Source organism: Oncorhynchus nerka, linkage group LG25 (genome assembly GCF_034236695.1).
Source record: "Oncorhynchus nerka isolate Pitt River linkage group LG25, Oner_Uvic_2.0, whole genome shotgun sequence".
Lineage (NCBI taxonomy): Eukaryota > Metazoa > Chordata > Actinopteri > Salmoniformes > Salmonidae > Oncorhynchus > Oncorhynchus nerka.
Window position 1 is genome coordinate 43,374,665 of NC_088420.1, and position 19,176 is coordinate 43,393,840.

Below are 19,176 nucleotides of genomic sequence, written 5' to 3' on the forward strand. Positions count from 1 at the left end.
ATCATATGAAAATATGATATTATACTAAATGAACATTTTAACCAGTGACCGTTTAGACGGAAAGCATATTTTCATCAAACACTGGCCAGATACTTTGTAAAATGTTCACCTTATCTTACACTTCCGTACGGGAGGTCATCCCTACCACTGGATGTCACTAGATAACTGGTCTGCTACAATGTTTCAACCTCCATGCCGGGGAAATCCGGTTGTCACTAGTTACCACAGCCACAAAGTCATAGTAGTCTGTATTGCAAACATAATTTTTTTGTCTTGATTTAAGGTTATGGTCAGGCATAAGGTTAACAACGTGGTTTGGATTAAGGTTAGGTTTCAAATCAGATTTTAATAACATACATTGTAGAAATGGGCGGGGTTTAACCTTAAGTATGACTTTGTGACTGTGGTAACTAGTGGCGACCGGGAAACACATTGTTTATGTCACATTGGCCAGCGGTGAATTGCAAAGCGGTAGGACTCACAGCGAGATTGGTAAATAATCACTATTTTATTATGCTGTCAACACAGCATTCTGACCATTCTCTGCATTGTCGCTTGAAGATATCAGCAGGTTTCTCAGGTAGGCCTACGAATCAATCATGGTTTTGGTGTGAGGAATTGAGTGCCAGGGGATCGTGTTGATGATCTATATAGCTATTACATTTTATTTGTATTAATTATTTTATGGCTTTGATGGGATGGTTGCATGGTCACAAAGTTGCATCTTGGCTCTCTCTCCATTCAGTTTTTCATCGTGTTCCTGACCAAGTCCAAGGGGAGGAACAAGTGACTGTAAGGACTAGTTAGAAAATGCAACATCTTCTGCATCTTCGTCCCTTCCGGGGGCCTCTCTCCTCTGTCCTATGGAGGAGACTATGTTGTACCTCCTACTCCACCCAGCAGCCCCACTCCCTCCAGGGCTCCCTCCCCCCAGAGACCCGCCTGAACCCCCTCAATATCCAGATGCTGTCCCAAAACCTCCATGAGCAGATCTTCCGCGGCGCAGAGCAGGAGTACGAGGATGAGAAGGTGGAGCGGAGCATCAGGCACCTACAGAGGCACCAGCTGTGGGGAAAAGAAGCCTCCCTGCTGCCTGGTGTGGAGCTCCAGCTGCCCCACATGTACGGAGAGAACATAAACGACCACTTCCGCCTGCTGGCCCAAAAGCAGAGCCTTCCCTACCTGGAGGCTGCCAGTAAGCTCCAGCAGGCCCCGCTGCCACCCATGCCCCAGGACTGGGTATGGGAGGTGGGCTGGATGCGCTACGGGCCGGGTGGGGAGGCCAAACGGGTTGACTTCCCAGACGAGGCAGGCCTGGTGTTTGACGTGGAGGTGTGCATGGCAGAGGGACACTGTCCCACGCTGGCTGTGGCTGTATCCCCTACTGCCTGGTGAGACTAATAGAGAGGACCAAGACCCTACTGTGGGAGAGAGGAGTTGTTACAATTAGCTGGAGGAACTGACAACTTTATTTCAGTACCAGACAGTTTCTCTTCTTAGTATTTGTACCTATTTATTTTTCATGTAAAATTATCTGTAAATATACAAATATTGAAAGGCTTTTCTAGTGACAGGTTGATGGTGTATAATGTGTTGGAACTGGTCAGGAATGATTACAGTTATTTATCAAGGACTATTTATTTTAGGCCAGGTCAGTATTGCAGTTTCATTGAATATTCTGTCTTTCTGTTTCCTGCCAGGTACTCGTGGTGCAGCAAGCGTCTGATAGAGGAGAGATACTCCTGGTCCAGCCAGCTGACCCCTGCTGACCTCATCCCCATGGAGACCCCGACCAACTCCAGCCGCCCTCCGGAGGGCCAGTGGAGGGAGAGACTGATTGTGGGTCACAACGTCAGCTTTGACCGGTCTTACATCAAGGAGCAGTACCTGCTGAAGGTCAGAGTTCACAGGGTTACGGGGACACGTTTTGAGGCATAATTCATCCCTATTTAGTGTGATTGACAGTAATTTATGCCGGATTCACACTATAGGACCGAATGGCACCGTGCTGTGCTGGCTATGATATTTTATTATCCTCAGGCTAACCCAGAACAGCTCGGGGCTGTCCCAACAGTGTGACTCAGGCATTAGGGTCTTTGGAGTGGCTCATGCTTTCTGTTATTATTATGGCTGTTTCCCAATTCACATGGATGCTTGCATTGGAAGCAGGTAGGGAGCTGCCTTTGGATTGAAACACAGCTTCTGTGTGTTCTTTTCCCACAGGGGTCCAAGGCTCGTTTCCTGGACACCATGAGTCTCCACATGGCCATCTCTGGTCTGACTGGGTTCCAGCGCACGCTGTGGATGGCCAACAAGCACGGCAAGAGGCGTGGCCTCCTGGAGGTCAAAGCGCATATGAAGAAAGTGGGCCGACCTGGGCGGAAGGAAGGGCCCATGGTCAGTGCTCTCTGTCTTCTAGTCAATGATTATGGGACACAGAAAACTGTTGATTTGCGATTTTTCTGTAGAAATGTTGTTGTTGCCTATCCGCAGGTCAACAATCTCGTTCCTCAGCCCTTCCTTTCCTGGATTGGCTCTTTCCTTCAGGTATCCAAAGTTTTAAAAGGAGTTAATTGGTTAATAAATTGGTTTTGTTGTTGTGTGTATAGATCGGCTCATGGGACTGGGTGAATATCAGCAGCATCAACAACCTGGCTGATGTGCATGCTCTGTATGTGGGAGGGGAGCCACTGCAGAAGGAGGCCAGAGAGATCTTTGTGAAGGGCAGCATGGCTGACGTCAGGAACAACTTCCAGGTCAGAGGTCAATGGAGGTCCAACCTCTCGTGTACAATAATGATTGGTTGTTTACAAATCTCATTGATTTGCTTTTCTTAAAAGTTTAAACAACAACATGCAGCCTCCCTGCCACCTTTTTAGGAAATCAGCTAGATGCCGCTAAGGATGCAAGGACTGACCATCCATGAGATCAAAATTATAGTTTAAACTATTTTGTGAAGCTATACAGTGTTTGTTTACAATTACATTGTTTACAAATGGAGTAAAACAAGATTAGATTTAGGGTTGGACAATTGAACTAACCTCACGAGGCATTCATGAGTTATATTCTTCAAGAATAAATGGCTCATTCATTTAAAAGTAAAAGAATTGATATATCAATCGTAGATTAGATTGCCCTTCCTCTCAAAGTAGTTGTCAGGATGGAAATAACAGGCTTTCAATGAACATACAGTATCAGTCAAAAGTTTGGACACACCTACTCATTCCAGGGTTTTTCTTTATTTTTTACTATTTTATAGACTAATAGTGAAGACATCAAAACTATGAAATAACACATGGAATCATGCAGTAACCAAAAAAGTGTTTAACAAATCTAAATATATTTTATATGATGGACTGTCATTTCTCTTTGCTTATTTGAGCTGTTCTTGCCATAATATGGACTTGGTTTTTTACCAAATAGGGCTATCTTCTGTATACCACCCACACTTGTCACAGCACAACTGATTGGCTCAAACACATTTAAGAAGGAAAGGAATTCCACAAATTAACTTTACCAAGTCACACCTGTTAATTGAAATGTATTCCAGGTGACTACATCATGAAGCTGTTTGAGAGAATGCCAAGAGTGTGCAAAACTGTCAAGGCAAAGGGTGGCTACTTTGAAGAATCTAAAATATATTTTGATTTAACACTTTTTTTGGTTACTACATGATTCCATGTGTTATGTCATAGTTTTGATGTCTTCACTATTATTCTACAATGTAGACAATATATTTTTTTAAACGAATATGTGTCCAAACCTTTGACTGGTACTGTATATGCCCAAACCAAATCATTATTCACCCACTGTAGTTGAGTCATAACGGAGTCATTTCTTTGCTGCCCCCTGCAGGAGCTGATGCAGTACTGCGCTCTGGACGTCCAGGCCACTCACCAGGTGTTCTGTGAGCAGCTGCCCCTCTTCATGGAGAGGTCAGACAACCACATTTGCTTAATTAATTAAAAAACTTAATTTAATAACAATAATATAATAATGCCCAAGAGGCAAAGCCACAATATGTTTTACTTTTAGGGGCATCTCTAGCTTGATCCCAGATCTGTTTATTGGAGTTGGCAAGATAACACAAACAGATCTAGGACCAAGCTAACCCATCTCCCTCGCCACCTGCCAATCATTGGACAGTAGTCTCTCAACCAATCACTGTCCCTCCTTTGTCTGTACACAGGTGCCCTCATCCAGTAACATTTGCAGGGATGCTGGAGATGGGCGGGTGCTACCTACCTGTCAATCAGAACTGGGGGAGGTACCTGGAAGACTCTCAAGACACGTTTGAGGAGCTGCAGAGAGAGATGAAGAAGAGTCTGATGAGTCTTGCGGATGACGCTTGTCAACTGCTACAGGACGACAGGTGAGGGACCGTAATGCATGCAGTACTTGTTTTATGAAGCAATGAGGCTTACATAATAACATTGTAAATACTCTATGGTGTGTGCATACGTACTGGATATGCGTGTGTTTAAGACTATGGTCATATTGGGATTTTGTGTCTGAGAATTTCGGATGGAGCTAATGCCTTTTCAAACGATCTGTCTTTTTACGTATGCAACTTGTCCAAACTTGTTTGGGGGAAAAAAAGAGATGAGTAACACATTTGATGAAGAAAAGCTAACAATGATGTACATCATGCGATTTTTTATGTGTTCATCCGTCTGATTGTGGCTGCGGCCTTAAAATAACGGACTGTTTCTTTGTAAGGTATAAGGAGGACGCCTGGCTTTGGGATGTGGAATGGGACGTCCAGGAGTTCAAGCAGAAGAAGGTGACCGTCAGCAAGAGAAAACGCTCAGAGGCTGAGCCAGCACCCAGCACACCATTGAGAGACTGGGATCAGGGTAGGAGCTCACACTATATACCAGGGCCCATATTTAAAAAGGAGTGCTGATCTAGGATCAGATCCCCTGTCCATACAATCTTATGATATAAATGCAAAACTGACACAATATAAGCACTCCTACTCTGACTCTTAGTACATATGTGCCTGGAACAGAGATAGACCAAGGGCCTTTCATAAAACTAGTTAAGACTGGTATATGGTTCCGGGACCAATACCAGTACTGCAGGACTATTCTGTCTTGCTAAGTTGTTTTGTGCTTATATTGGATCCCATTGGGGTAAAGGTGTCTTGTGGAGCTGTAAAATGATTGACTCTGCTGCTGTGTTGACTTGGATTAAAACTAGCAGGTGACTTAGCAGTGTTGTTGTGCTGTCAGACCCAGGTCCCCCCACTGAGGAGGAGATAGCAGAAACGTGCCCAAGTAGGGAGGCTCTGGAGAGGCTGAAGAAGATGGTCAGCAGGCTGCCTAAGAGGAGACAGCACCTGCCTGGACATCCTGGGTAAGCTGGGCTGTACTGGGCCCCCTGTGGAGCTCCATGTAGCTAACTGTTAACTAATATAACACACTAACACCCCGGTACAGATAACTGTGGCTGTGAAATACATCAGGCAACAATTCTCATTTGAGCTCTTTCTCAATCTTTCCTTGATTCCTCGCATCCTCTCTCCTTGCCTCAAAATGCACTGGAGAAGAAGGTAGGAGGGGAAGGACCTTCTCCTACACAGTGAAAAGGGAGGCAAGAAAACGAGGAAATCCCATTGAGAAACAGCCAGTCTATTCCTCCCTACCTTACCAGGTGGTATCGTAAGTTGTGTGTGAAGATGTCGGAGGAGGAGGAGAGCTGGTCGCCGGGGGCCAGCCTGATCAGTCTGGCTATGCGGGTGACTCCCAAGCTGATGGGGCTGACGTGGGACGGCTTCCCCCTGCACTACACGGAGCAGCACGGCTGGGGCTACCTGGTGCCTGGCCGCAGGGACAACCTGATGGAACCCCATGGGGGGGAGGAGGACACCATGGGGCCTGTGTGTCCCCACAGGTAGGTCACAGCACAACACACAGCTCAGTCAGGGGCACCAGGGGAAACCGAGACCAAAGACAAAGGAGGCTCAGGGATGAGTCAAGTGAATTTAATTATTTATTTTTGTTACCACATCACTGGGTGTACTCTAAGTGCATCCACCAGTGGTAGTGTGTGTATAATTACCTCTGTGTGTTGTTGTAACTCACAGGGCCATAGAAAGTGTGTACAGAGAGTACTGTGAGCAGAAAGGTAAAGAGCAGCCTAGGTGTCTGGACAACGGCCTCTCTGATGACCTCATGCTAACCGACAGCACACTGTGGCAGACGGTAAGACCTTGACACACACACACAAGATGGGTCTGTCTTCATGACATCTGAATTAGCGTTAAAGCTAAAATCCTCAGTTGCTACATCTATTTTGCACTTAATTATATGTACCCATTGATTCATAAAGAATATAACGAGTGGCGCAGCGGTCTAAGGCACTGCATCTCAGTGCTAGAGGCATCACTACAGACCCTGGTTCGATCCCGGGCTGTATCACAACCGGCAGTGATCGGGAGTCCCATAGGGGCGGTGCACAATTGGCACAGCGCGGTCCGGGTTAGGGGAGGGTTTGGCCGTGGTAGGCAGTCATTGTAAAATAAGAATTTGTTCTTAACTGACTTGCCTAGTTAAATAAAGGTTAAATAAAATAAAAATGCGCCATGAGCTTAGTTCAACTGTCATTCCCCATCAGAACCCAAAATATACACTTGTTTTACATGTAAACAAACACTGTATAGCCTCAAAACATGATAAAACTGTAAAGTTGATATCATGGATGGTCAGTCCTTGAACCCATAGCTCTGTCTATGAATTTGAGAGTGGTTACATTTCTTCAGGCCCATCCTTCAGCTTTTTACCAAAACGTGGGGGTGGGGGTTCGTTCAACTGCTGATTATAGTTTTAATAGCTGGAATATATAAATTACATGATAACTGTTTAATAAAGAATTACTCACAGAGAATGATCTTCATATCAACTAGGAATTCAGTGCAAATAGCAAATATCCTCTCCTGTCAAAGTATAACAGGTGGGTGTCTTTCCTGTGTTAACCTGTAGGTGGAAGAGTTGGGTCGCTTGGAAAGTGTGTCAGAGGAGGAGAACGGTGGCAGGGTGACTAGGAAGAGCAATAAGGTGAACTGTCCCCTCCATAGAGATGGAACGAGGGCACACCTCTCGTTGACATTGATTATTGTGGCAAGTGTGCCCTCTATACATCTCTATGGTCCCCTCCTACACATTTCACCTATTACCTTAATGATCTTTAGGATTTTAATGCGTTGGGTGACATGTTCTATGTTATGTAACCAGGAAATGCAGGATATTAATTCTCTACCAGGTGAGAGTCACTGTCCCTATCACCATGGAAATGGACCTTACAACGATGTCAACTTTCCGGGCTGCTGGTTTTTCAAACTCCCACACAAGGTATATCAACTGATCTATGCGATGCTGACCTAATTTGTGTTGTGCCGAAACAAAATGCCGATCCTCTCATAGGGGCGAATCCTAACTCAAATCGGTCACTTAATCTTGCATGGGTATATTGTCTGTATCAAGTATTTAATAGAATGATCCTAGAATCTGTGCACCTGAACACACCCATAAATGCTTAAGAGACTGTTTTGGCTACAGGATGGAAATGACAACAACGTGGGCAGCCCCTTCTCCAAGGACTTCCTGTCCAAGATGGAAGACGGCACCCTGAGAGCGGGGCGGGGGGCCACCAACGCCACCCGGGCTCTGGAGATAAACAAGATGATCTCTTTCTGGAGGAATGCCCAGAAACGCATCAGGTAGGCACCCAGGCTCCACTTCATGTGGACAGTTACATGTAAGAATGACTTAATAAATAGGAATTAAATTAATTTCTGGAAAAGAATAGTTGAAGACGTACTGCAGTTACATTGCTAATCATCATGGCCAGACACAATGAGAAATAAGAAATGATAATTCCTAGAGGGTTAAATTACAGTTGTGTTATCATGTCTGATGTGTCCTGGCAGCTCTCAGAAGGTGGTGTGGCTGAGGAAAGGGGAGCTCCCTCGCAGTGTCAGCAGGCATGAAGAGTATGATGAGGAGGGGCAGTACGGCGCCATCTTGCCCCAGGTCATCACCGCGGGAACCGTCACCCGCAGGGCTGTGGAGCCAACGTGGCTGACTGCCAGCAACGCTCGGGTAAGAGAATAGAAAGCGAGAGAAAGAGAACTATGGCGGGAGTGTATTGGGCAACACAGCTTTTTTAAGGGAGCCACTGATATAGAGGTTGTATGTGGTCTGTGCAGCGGGATCGAGTGGGCAGTGAGCTGAAGGCCATGGTACAGGTGCCCCCTGGGTACCACCTGGTGGGGGCGGACGTGGACTCCCAGGAGCTCTGGATCGCTGCCGTTCTGGGAGAGGCCCACTTTGGTGGCATGCATGGTGAGGCTTCACCCCTAGCACTGATACTCTGATTGATGCTGTATTCAGTTTGCTATGTGAATGGTCAGAAATGTGAGTTTCTGACAATGTCCATTAAAGATGGAAATCTAATGAACTCATTCCCAGTCAGAATATTTCAGTGTCTGTTTGTATTTTGTCACATATAGCATGTTTTTAAACAGGGCCCCATATCTATGGACTTGAGGAATCCATTCAGTCATAAACGTGGCCTGTTAATCATGTATCTGTTACTGTGTCCAGGCTGCACAGCGTTCGGCTGGATGACCCTGCAGGGCAAGAAGAGCCAGGGCACTGACTTGCACAGCCGCACGGCTGACACGGTGGGCATCAGCCGCGAACATGCCAAGGTCTTCAACTACGGACGCATCTACGGCGCTGGGCAGCCTTTCGCCGAGCGTCTGCTCATGCAGTTCAACCACCGCCTCAGCCAGCCAGAGGCCGCCAGCAAGGCCCGGCAGATGTATGCCCTCACCAAGGGCCTACGCAGGTACAGGAAGGATAGTGATGGATTGGATTTAAGTAGTGATGACACCCTATTCGCTGTATAGACAACAGAATATGCCATTGCAGATGTAGATCTAGTGATCAAAGCGCTTCAGATTGTGAAGAGGGAGGACTCCCCTCATCTACTACCAATGTGTAGCACCTCGCCGAGGGGTACAGTATGGCTAACATGATGGGAGTTTGGAGCTGTACTGTGAAAATCAAACTCGCCTATCCTTGCTCTTTTGGAGGTTTAAGCTTGGATCTAAGCACTTTAAATGTATCTATATGTGCACAGAGCAGTAGATAGTAATTCTAAGCACAACAAGGGACTCCTTGGATGTTTGGAGGATTAAATTACAGAAAGGATGAGCCACACTGAGCCGTGTTTGATGCTAGGTACCGTCTGTCTGAGGAGGGTGAGTGGCTGCTGAAGGAGCTGGATGTGGAGGTGGAAAGGGACGAAGATGGGAGCGTCTCCCCGCAGGATCTCCGCCGGATCACAAGACTGGCCTCCCAAAGGTGAGGCAGCAGTGTGGGTGAGTGTGCTCCTAAGCCCATTAGAAGGCTATGCGGAGCCATCGCCATGTGGAGCCATTGTTTACACCTATCAGGTTCCTTCAGTTCTGCAAATAGTGGTTCGAGATTTTTTTGAACCTAGCACTAATGTCAGCATTGTATGAACTGAAGTTCTTCACTACATCTGACCCCCCGACCTCCAGATACTGCTGTAGATCTGGCTAGGGACACACTTAATTTCTATCTCATTCTCTCCTGATTTGCCGTGCAGTTCTCGGAGGAGGAAGTGGGAGGTGGCGGGCCAGCGTCTGTGGGCTGGTGGTACGGAGTCAGAGATGTTCAACAAGCTGGAGAGCATTGCCCTCTCAGCCCAGCCAGCCACCCCTGTCCTGGGCTGCAGGATTAGCAGAGCCCTGGAGCCTCAGGCTGTCAAAGACGAGGTCAGGAGATACCAGGAGAAACACACAATCATAAGAACAGAATCAAACACACATTTTAAATTTAGAGATTTAACGTGTTTGTGTGTGTGTCAGTTCATCACCAGCAGAGTGAACTGGGTGGTGCAGAGCTCGGCGGTGGACTACCTCCACCTGATGCTGGTGGCCATGCGCTGGCTGATGGAGGAGCACGACATCGACGGACGCTTCTGCGTCAGCATCCACGACGAGGTACGCTACCTGGTCCGCAGCGAAGACCGCTACCGGGCAGCACTGGCCCTGCAGATCACCAACCTTCTCACAAGGTCAGTAGTACTGCCCTGACTCATACACTCCTGCTGATGACTTGCCACATCTCCCCTTGCAAAATACTTTCTTTCAGGATAATATACAAAAATGACTGAAAATTGAAAGTATTATGTAATTGTTATTCATAGCCTGTGAGTTACTTGTTTTACATAAACAGCTTATTGAACAGACTTGAGACATTGTGTTCCTTCATACTTTACAGGTGTATGTTTACCCATGCACTGGGTATGCAGGACCTGCCCCAGTCAGTGGCCTTCTTCAGTGCCGTGGACATTGACCGCTGTCTGAGGAAGGAGGTGACCATGGACTGTGTGACTCCCTCCAACCCCACAGGGCTGGAGCGCAAATACGGCCTCCCACAGGGTGAGTATATCATCACTGTACATCATTCTTTAAACTGCTGCTCTTAAAACCTGTGCTTCATACATACAGCCCCAGAATGTCTTCAGATTGTAGTGTGCATGTGTTGCAACCTTATTTCTAAAAATAATTTTAGAAACATTATATAATTTAGAAACATGTTTTAAATAGTAACATTTTCACAGTAAATGAATAAGCAGAAATGTCTGCATGCTCTCAGTATGCTAAGTGAAAGCTTTAAACAAATGATGAGATAATAGAAAACATCTTCAACCTCTTGTATCTTTCTCTGTACAGCATGTACCTAGAATAACCACACATTGAATCTCCACAGGCGAGGCTCTGGACATATACCAAATCATAGACATCACCAAAGGCTCTCTGGGGAAAGGGAGATAACAGGGTGAACAGACCAGTCTTCTGTGTAGCTCGTGCAGACAGGGGCATCATGGGATAAAGGTCCTCCAGGGCTGACCCAACCCAGGCACTGAGTCAAACCAATGACGTCAATGGGAACTGCAGGGTCACGTTCATAAGGCACCAAACAGAAGAAAACAGTCAGCAGCGGAGTTGTACTATCTAGAGTTGTCCCATTTTATTAAAAATTTTTTTTTTTAAGGGCTAATTTGTTTTTGGCTGCAATTATTTTGCTACAGTTAGCCCAAATGAACACAACCCATTTCAGTGGATCATCCGAATGAATGGGGGCAGCTCCAGACTGGTTGAGAGAGGAGTCTATTGAGCGGTTTAGAGGGAAAAACATGTATTGTTTTCCATCACTGCTTCCTCTTGGGCTCCTGGCTCTGCTCTGGCTCCTGAGAGGCTGTGGTCTAAAGAAGGAAAAGATCCAAAGCAGCACTTATCCTCTTCAACACGCAATTGGATATGTGGTGTCAGACACATACTTTAGCTCACACCATTGGGTCTGGGGAAAAATAGGAGAACCAAAAGAAAAATGTATCCATGGAGTTATAACTTATAAATGTGATATGTGCTATTGAACAGGACGATGTGAGGAATGCGGGCGTATGGGCAGGACTAATAAAGCATAAGTAAATTTGGTGTGACAGGTCATGATGGAGCTGAGTGAATAGGAGACTAAACCAATGTTTTGGATAGCTGTCATGTGTGTCAGTGTTATGGTTGATGCTGACTTGTCCTGCTCCTGCAGAAATCTCTCAGCTTCATGTACTGAATAAGATTCACCTACGCAACACACAGACACCCGTTTTATCTTGTTACAATAATGCAGTGTATGTTTAGTTTGTGGAGATGTTATTTTACTGAAATGTCCCACAAGGCTCTATCTTCTATTGTGTGTCCTCATCTTGCTTTATGTTTGGTTACAAGTAGACACTTACATTCAATTTGAGACAATCTCCCATCCCAAAGCACTCCCATACATAACTTTGATTTCTTGGAGAGGTTGATGAGGTATTTCTCATACTGCTCTATACTGTATATCAGGTTGGGAATGGCCTTGGTCTCACACAGGAGTTTTGCCTTGAGAATGGGAGAACAGTACACGTGGTTTTAGTTAGACCAAGGCTCAACATATCAGTTGAAGTGGGTGGGCATTACTTTGTAGCTGTAAATCAAATGTGTGTAACAGAAACTCCGTACAGACGCTGTAGTGGTGGCCTCCCCCCCTCCTTTATCTTCTTCTTGTCATCTGCACCTCCTCCAGCCAACTTAACACTGCAGGAAAACACATGTCAAAGGTCACAATAACATGAAAGGGTCTCTTAACGAGAGGACAGTGTCAACAAGAAAAGTTGTATTCGCTAGAGGCCCTATGGCCAGATCTACTAAGCATTTGCTGAAAAAACAGTGCAAACACTTAGTTAATCTGTCCATAGTGTCATAGGTCGAGGGTTTAGGAACAAACGATGCCACCTGTTGGCAGACAATGGCTGCATAGATTACGTCAACATGAGGCTATACCTACACATAGGTGATGTAGGAGTAGCACTGTAGAGTCAGTTGAGAGCCTTTGTGGGGGAAAACTCATTCTGATTGCCTGGGCCTGGCTCCCCACTGAGTGGGCCTATGCCCTCCCAGGCCTACCCATGGCTGTGATCTTGCCCAGTCATGTGAAATCCATAGATTAAGGCCTAATTAATTTATTTCAATTGACTGATTTCCTTATATAAAACTCAGTAAAATCGTTAAATGCTGTGCTTATTTTTGTTCAGTATACAAAGCCATACCATACAAGGCAGGGAATGGCAGAAGTGTTGTGCCTGCCTATCTGTGTTTGTGTCACTTAACACTGCCAGCTTCGATCTCACCCAGCGGTGCAGGTGTAGTGGTGGCCATACACAGGCATACTCAGTATGCCCACCTAATTATCTACAGATATACTCACGAATTACCATTGAGAATAATTGAATGGTTGAACGATCTATCTTAATTAATTTAATCTCTGCCATTATTATAGGTGGAGGGAAGAGAATGACCACCTATAGGTAGCTGCCTACAGCATATAGGCAATTGTTGATAATTCATACTCACCTGATGGCAGAGAGAGGGTGATGGTCAAAACGTGGTATGTCAAGCCGTGTTAGCTGGGGCTGGATAGTTTTGAAGGATCCTTGTTGTACAGGCACACACACACTTTTTTGGTATGATAGCTAGCTTAGCCTTTAGGTCGATGGTTGGTGGCTTTTAATATGAGTTATGTCTTGTCTGTCAGTAAAGCCACCAAGTATTGAAGGAAGGCAGCTAGCTAGCTAGCTAATGGTATCTAACGTTACTTGTTGGTTGCCCTTATTTACAACTAACCTGGCGAAAGGTAGCTAGCTGGAGCGATGGTCAGGTAACGTCAGATAAGACCGCTTGTACTTGGAAAACAGCTAGCACACGTATCCTCTACGCCCACACCGTCTATGTTCATTAATTAAATATTGTGGACGACTAAGAAAAATGAATTAATGCAGTGAAATGATTATCCGTCTTACTGTTTAAGGTCGGATATTGACTGAACCAACCGTATACTGGTCTTTATTTTATTATATAAGGCTGATGCTAAGTTTCGAGTCACTTGCTACTAAATGGATATAGCTGCTACTGGTGGCAGAGAGAGGTGAGGGTCAAAACGTTGAGTCACGTCGCGTTAGCTGGATCGTCTTGAACGATCCATGTACAGTAACTTACACACATTTGTTTGGTGTGATATAGCTAGCTAGCTTTAGCTCAATGCTTTTTGTTGTTCTTTTGAGTCACCAACGAAATTCCCACCAGCAAACCTTTTCCTGTCGTTATTGTTTGCATGCCAGTGATTGGCTCCCTGTGTATGTTTGGAACGCCCAGCACGTGCTGCATGTCAATTTTTTTCTCGTGAAAAGCAACAGACGACTTACTCAGAACTAAATTTAGCAACCCGAATATACAACGAGTAGCTAGTTATATTGGTGAAATATGCATATGCCCATGTTGTGTTAGCGGGATAATTTATCCGACCGTGGCAGGGAAGGTAACGTTAGCAGAAGATATAGGAAAATGTTTTCTCGCTTGCTAGCTACGAAGTTCGATCAAACCCTTCATAGGAAGAGGTGATGCAGGAAACCGTTCAACACCTGCCCACCTGCAGTCAATTCAATTTCAATTCAAGGGGCTTTGTTGGCACGGGAAACGTGTTAACATTGCCAAAGCAAGTGAAGCAGTCTCCATCTCATCAAAGTTTTGCGAGCTCGACAGGCGACCTTCTCAAGAAATAAACGATTGTTCATTTGGAGTGTATAAGGTAGTTGTTGTGAATTTGGTAGATATTACGGAATTGTTGGAACTAGAAGCTGCTAACTGTATGGAATGAATGGGGCTCACGTGATGACGTCACATATACCTATAAATAGACGTGGGTTATACAGGATGGCTGTGGGCCAGTGGCGCAATGGATAACGCGTCTGACTACGGATCAGAAGATTCTAGGTTCGACTCCTGGCTGGCTCGAATTTTTCCATCCATCTAGGTTAAATTCATTTAGACAAGTTATATCATGCAACACGTGCGTGTATATATATATATATATATATATTGATTTTTTTCCATCCATGTCGGTTAATTTAATTTAGCACGTGTTGCATGATAAAACATATATATACATTGAGAAGTCCCGTATGTGATGCTGCATTCGTAATTAAGTGGACATTTACGACCATTGCTTCAGAGGACTCTAGATCAGGGATCATCAACTAGATTCAGCCGTGGGACGGGTTTTTTCTTGAGCGGATGGTCAGGGCCCGGAACATAATTACAAATAATTTGTAGACTGAAAATTGACAACAAGTAGCTCAAACAGATATAACATTAGGTTAAAACATAATAATTTCAAACCTTGCTCACGTTTGTATACGATCACATACAGTGCATTCGGAAGGTATTCAGACCTCTTCCCTTTTTCCACATTTTGTTAAGTTACAGCCTTATTCTAAAATGTATTCAAATATGTTTTTATTTCTCACCAATCTACACACAATACCTCATAAAGACAAAGCGAAAACAGTTTTTTTTTAATGTTTGCAAATTTATTTAAAAAACAAAACAGAAATACCCCATTTACATAAGTATTCAGACCCTTTGCTATGAGACTCGAAATTGAGCTCAGGTGCATCCTGCAAGCCCGGCCCTCTCATTAGGCTAGATTAGTGGCGACACTTGAATTTGGGGCGGCATTTTGACAATTGACTGGCGCCCTTCGGCGCCCCTGATCGACTACTACACCGCCCGCGGCATTCCAGCCACCAGCTCATAACGTTGATGCAGTTCCCGCCCCCACCCAATTTCCGCTTCTCTCGAAATTGTGTGTTTATATGGGATTATCCAATTTGTGAAACATTCATAAAAGTGAATCTGCCAGTTAAATTATTGTGTTTTTCTTTTATGTTTGTGTGTGAGGAAGATGATTAGTGATTAAGGCAGTAGCCTAACCTAGCCTGTTAACGTCAGCTAGCTACTACTAGTGAATATCATTTTAGCTATAAGTAATCTTTAGAGATTTGAAACAATTTGCTACCATGTCTAAGAGAAAAAAAACTATCAGAAAGCGAATATAACATTTTTTTAAACTACGACAAAAGAGGCACAATCTCTAAACCAAAGAAATTCAGCGTGCAGCAATTTCCATCAGCCGATGTGGGGAATTACAAGCCTACGAGGACAGGGATGGAATCAGGGACTGGAAGAATCTGTGCCACCTCTTCAGCTCGCATGAGAAGTCGCATGACCCCCTAAATCGTTTCCAGAGATTGAATGAGCTGGAGATCAGGCTGGTGTCCAAGCAAACTCAAATTATTTGATTTCAGGACCATGGACAGCTACCAGAGAGAAAACATCTCTGACTGCAATGCAGCACCACAGCAAGGAAAAGATGCCACTCTAGGTGTTGACGAAATAAATACATTCGATATGTAAATTAACGAAATTCGTTAAGGTAGGGTGATTAGCATAAAGCTTAATTTACACTGCTCCAACAAAACGAGGCCCACCATGCATTTATGAGAGCACTTGTTTCCAAAGCTCAAACGATCTTACTCTGTTTTACAGTACATGAATATTAAAATATATGTTAAATATGTTATATAAAAGTGTTATTTTTATTATAATTGTAACAATTATGTGGTCGTGCCATGTGTGATAACAGGTGTGATATTATTAATAAGAAACTCGTTTTCCTACTATAGGTAGTAGGTTGCATAGTGATAGCAACAGTGTAACTCTCCCATGCAGGGGTTAAAGTCAAATTCCTTTCTGCCTGGTAAGGGACCTCCTATATGTGCACGTGTGCACCAATTTTTTTTTATGGGCATAAACATATATAATTGGAGCATATTTCTTCATCTCGGTAAGTGGTAAGCCTACCTGTTTGACAGACACAATTATCCTATCCATAGATTTCGGTATAGCCAAATACTCCAGTACGGTCACATGCACTGATGAAATACCTCCGTGTCTGGGAAGGGCTTGGTGTGTTTGACTAAAACCAGGGCTCGAATTGAGTGAGGGTACAACATACCCTTTGTTAAAGAAAAAGGCAAAAAGGATATCTATTGTTTGCTTTATATTTTGGAATAAATACATCAAACGCATCCAGATTATATCAATGCATAAATCGGCGAGTTAATGGCGCCATCATTCTTAAATGGAAGAAGTTTGTAACACCAAGGATCTTTCTAGAGCTGGCAAAACTGAGCAATCGGGGGAGAAGGGCCTTGGTCAGGGAGGTGAGCAAGAACCCTATGGCCACTTTGACAGAGCTCCACAGTTCGTCTGTGGAGATGGGAGAACCTTCCAGGAGGACAACCAGCTCTGCAGCACTCCACCAATCATGCCTTTATGGTAGAATGGCCAGACGGAAGCCACTCCTCACCAAAAGGCACCTAAAGCACTCAGACCATGACAAACATGATTCTCTGGTCTGATGAAACCAATATTGAACTCTTTGGCCTGAATGCCAAGCGTCATGTTTGGAGGAATCCTGGCACCATCCCTACGGTGAAGCATGGTGATGGCAGCATTTTTCCAGCAACAAGGACTGGGCGAGTAGACAGGATCGAGGGATAGGTGAACGGAGCAAAGTACAGAGATGGGGTATTGTGTGTAGATTGATGAGGATTATTATTTTTTGAAATACATTTTAGAATAAGGCTGTAACATAACAAAATGTGGAAAAGACAAGAGGTCTGAATACTTTCTGAAAGCACTGATTATCTTTCTTATTGTGCGTGGGAATTCTTTATGGGGGGGAATAAAATCACCCATGGGCTGCCAGTTGTGAAACTCTGTTCTAGATGGATAAAAACCTGTTTTGACATGGACATCACCTTTCTTCTTCTTTAATGTCAATGGGCATTGCCATTGAGGGCTTCACCATTTTAAAGTAATCAACTGGGTGGGACTTCCTATGGGTGAAGGCAGGATCACATGATTCCAGCCGGGTAATCAGAAGGGATCAGCCAATGAATTATACTCGCGAGCAAACATTCCATAACTGTAGATGGCTGTCATTTGCCATCCTTGGCTTTATACCTGTTCAAACAACACACTCTAGATGGCAGTATGCTCCCATTCAGGTTGTTTGCCAACTCATAGAAGTAGTAGAAGGGCAAAAAATGTACTACTTCAAAATGGAGATGCCTTAATGGCGCTGCCTGTGCACTCACAGATTCTGTAAAAGGACATGTATAAATAATACATATATCTCATTCTCTACGTTTACCACATGACTGGGAAATATCTATTCGAACGGCCCTCCAACTGGTAATTACTAGTGGGAAACTTGTCTTTCATCCCTGAGCTCCAAGTGGGAGGTGGGAATTTACCAGTCATAAATACCAGTTGGATGCATTCACGTGATATGAACTTGTTGAGAAACGCCTAATCGACTAATGGACAACAAGCTGTGTAAACCATCAACTAAAAGTGCAGTTATCAGGCCTGTACACCAATTATAGTGTTCAAAAACCATATGAATAGACTACATTTTTAAATTAAGTTTTGTAATTGCATTTAATTGCCGAAAATGCTGTTATCAAGGTAATTTCGTTAGTAGATGAAGTCAGAGGTCACCATGTAGGAGAAGTCGGACCTCAAGAATGGTAAACACCTTTCCCACTAGTTAGGCCTGGTCCTGGATGTTCTTCCGCCCTACACAAAACAAAAAACTGCTGCCCCTTCCTATCCCTGCTAATGCTAAACTATGTACAGCAGGGGTTGGCAATAGTTTTGGCCTTGGGACAATTTTCAACACATCTGGTTAGTAGGCTATATAATCAGTTCAATATCAATAACATAGCCTAATATTTTCAATCTGATTATATTGATAAAATCACCAATGTTTCTATTAAATTCTTTTTTATATTTCTGTGTGTGTTGATTGGGGAAAACAGCTTGCAATCAAATGAAAATGTCAGGCTGAAACAGTCTCAAAAGACAGATGGATAATGAAAATAGAAGTTTCAGGGAAGAATGGACAGAGAAATTAGCATTCTTACCATATTTCTCCAATGTCAAACTAGAGTGTCTTGTTTGCAACACTGTTTGCAAATAATTACATCCTAGACATCTTTATGAATCTAAGCATGGCACTTTCGAAATGTACCTTTCCACCCAGACAGACACCTTTTCCCCCTTCTTTTTTAAAAACCTTTATTTAACTAGGCAAGTCAGTTCAGAACAAATTATTCTTATTTACAATGACAGCCTACCAAAAGGCAAAAGGCCTCCTGCAGGGATGGGGGCTGGGATTAAAAATTAAAAATATTGGACAAAACACACATCGCTACAAGAGAGACAACACAACACTACATAAAGAGAGACCTAAGACAACAACACAGTATGGCAGCAACATACAATACAGCATGTTAGCAACAGTACATGACAACAACATGGTAGCAACACAACATGACAGCAGCACAACATGGTGCCTCACAAAACATGGTACAAACATTATTGGACACAGACAACAGCACAAAGGCAAGAAGGTAGAGACAACAATACATCACACAAAGCAGCCACGACTGTCAGTAAGAGTGTCCATGATTTAGTGTTTGAAATTAAGAGATGTGTTGTTTGAGTGCAGCTCGTTCCAGTCGCTACCTGCAGCGAATTGAAAAGAGGAGCGACCCAGGGATGTGTGTGCTTTGGGGACCTTTAATTATACATTTCCATAGAGATGTGACATATTATTTAACGTGTATGTCAGT

At 44.1% G+C, this 19,176-nt stretch overlaps 1 protein-coding gene, 1 long non-coding RNA gene and 1 other non-coding gene across 5 annotated transcripts; 2 read left to right on the forward strand and 1 right to left on the reverse strand.

Annotated features, from left to right (window-relative positions):
- Positions 1-420: 420 nt before the first annotated feature.
- On the forward strand, positions 421-11,099 carry LOC115109539 (DNA polymerase subunit gamma-1-like). 3 transcript variants are annotated; one of them, XM_029634531.2, is made up of 22 exons: positions 421-492; positions 746-1,391; positions 1,701-1,896; positions 2,224-2,397; positions 2,610-2,756; positions 3,856-3,935; positions 4,190-4,372; positions 4,720-4,856; positions 5,235-5,358; positions 5,656-5,895; positions 6,089-6,206; positions 6,984-7,058; positions 7,236-7,352; positions 7,560-7,720; positions 7,931-8,102; positions 8,210-8,345; positions 8,607-8,853; positions 9,249-9,371; positions 9,640-9,808; positions 9,902-10,110; positions 10,317-10,477; positions 10,809-11,099. In XM_029634531.2, the coding sequence occupies exons 2-22, from the start codon at positions 811-813 to the stop codon at positions 10,871-10,873; spliced, it is 3,615 nt and encodes a 1,204-aa protein (XP_029490391.2). In that variant the 5' UTR covers positions 421-492; positions 746-810; the 3' UTR covers positions 10,874-11,099. The 3 variants fall into 3 exon arrangements, with proteins under 3 accessions (XP_029490391.2, XP_029490392.2, XP_029490390.2); XM_029634530.2 differs by having other exon boundaries at positions 428-580; XM_029634532.2 differs by lacking the exons at positions 9,902-10,110; positions 10,317-10,477; positions 10,809-11,099 and having other exon boundaries at positions 427-580; positions 9,249-9,388; positions 9,640-9,726.
- LOC135564541 (uncharacterized) lies at positions 11,077-13,740 on the reverse strand. Its single transcript, XR_010461127.1, has 2 exons — positions 12,989-13,740; positions 11,077-12,172 (listed from the first exon to the last, which is right to left on the reverse strand). It is a non-coding gene; the product is annotated as an uncharacterized LOC135564541 (long non-coding RNA).
- A 612-nt stretch (positions 13,741-14,352) lies between these two features.
- trnar-acg (transfer RNA arginine (anticodon ACG)) lies at positions 14,353-14,425 on the forward strand. Its single transcript has one exon. It is a non-coding gene; the product is annotated as a tRNA-Arg (tRNA).
- Positions 14,426-19,176: the final 4,751 nt, after the last annotated feature.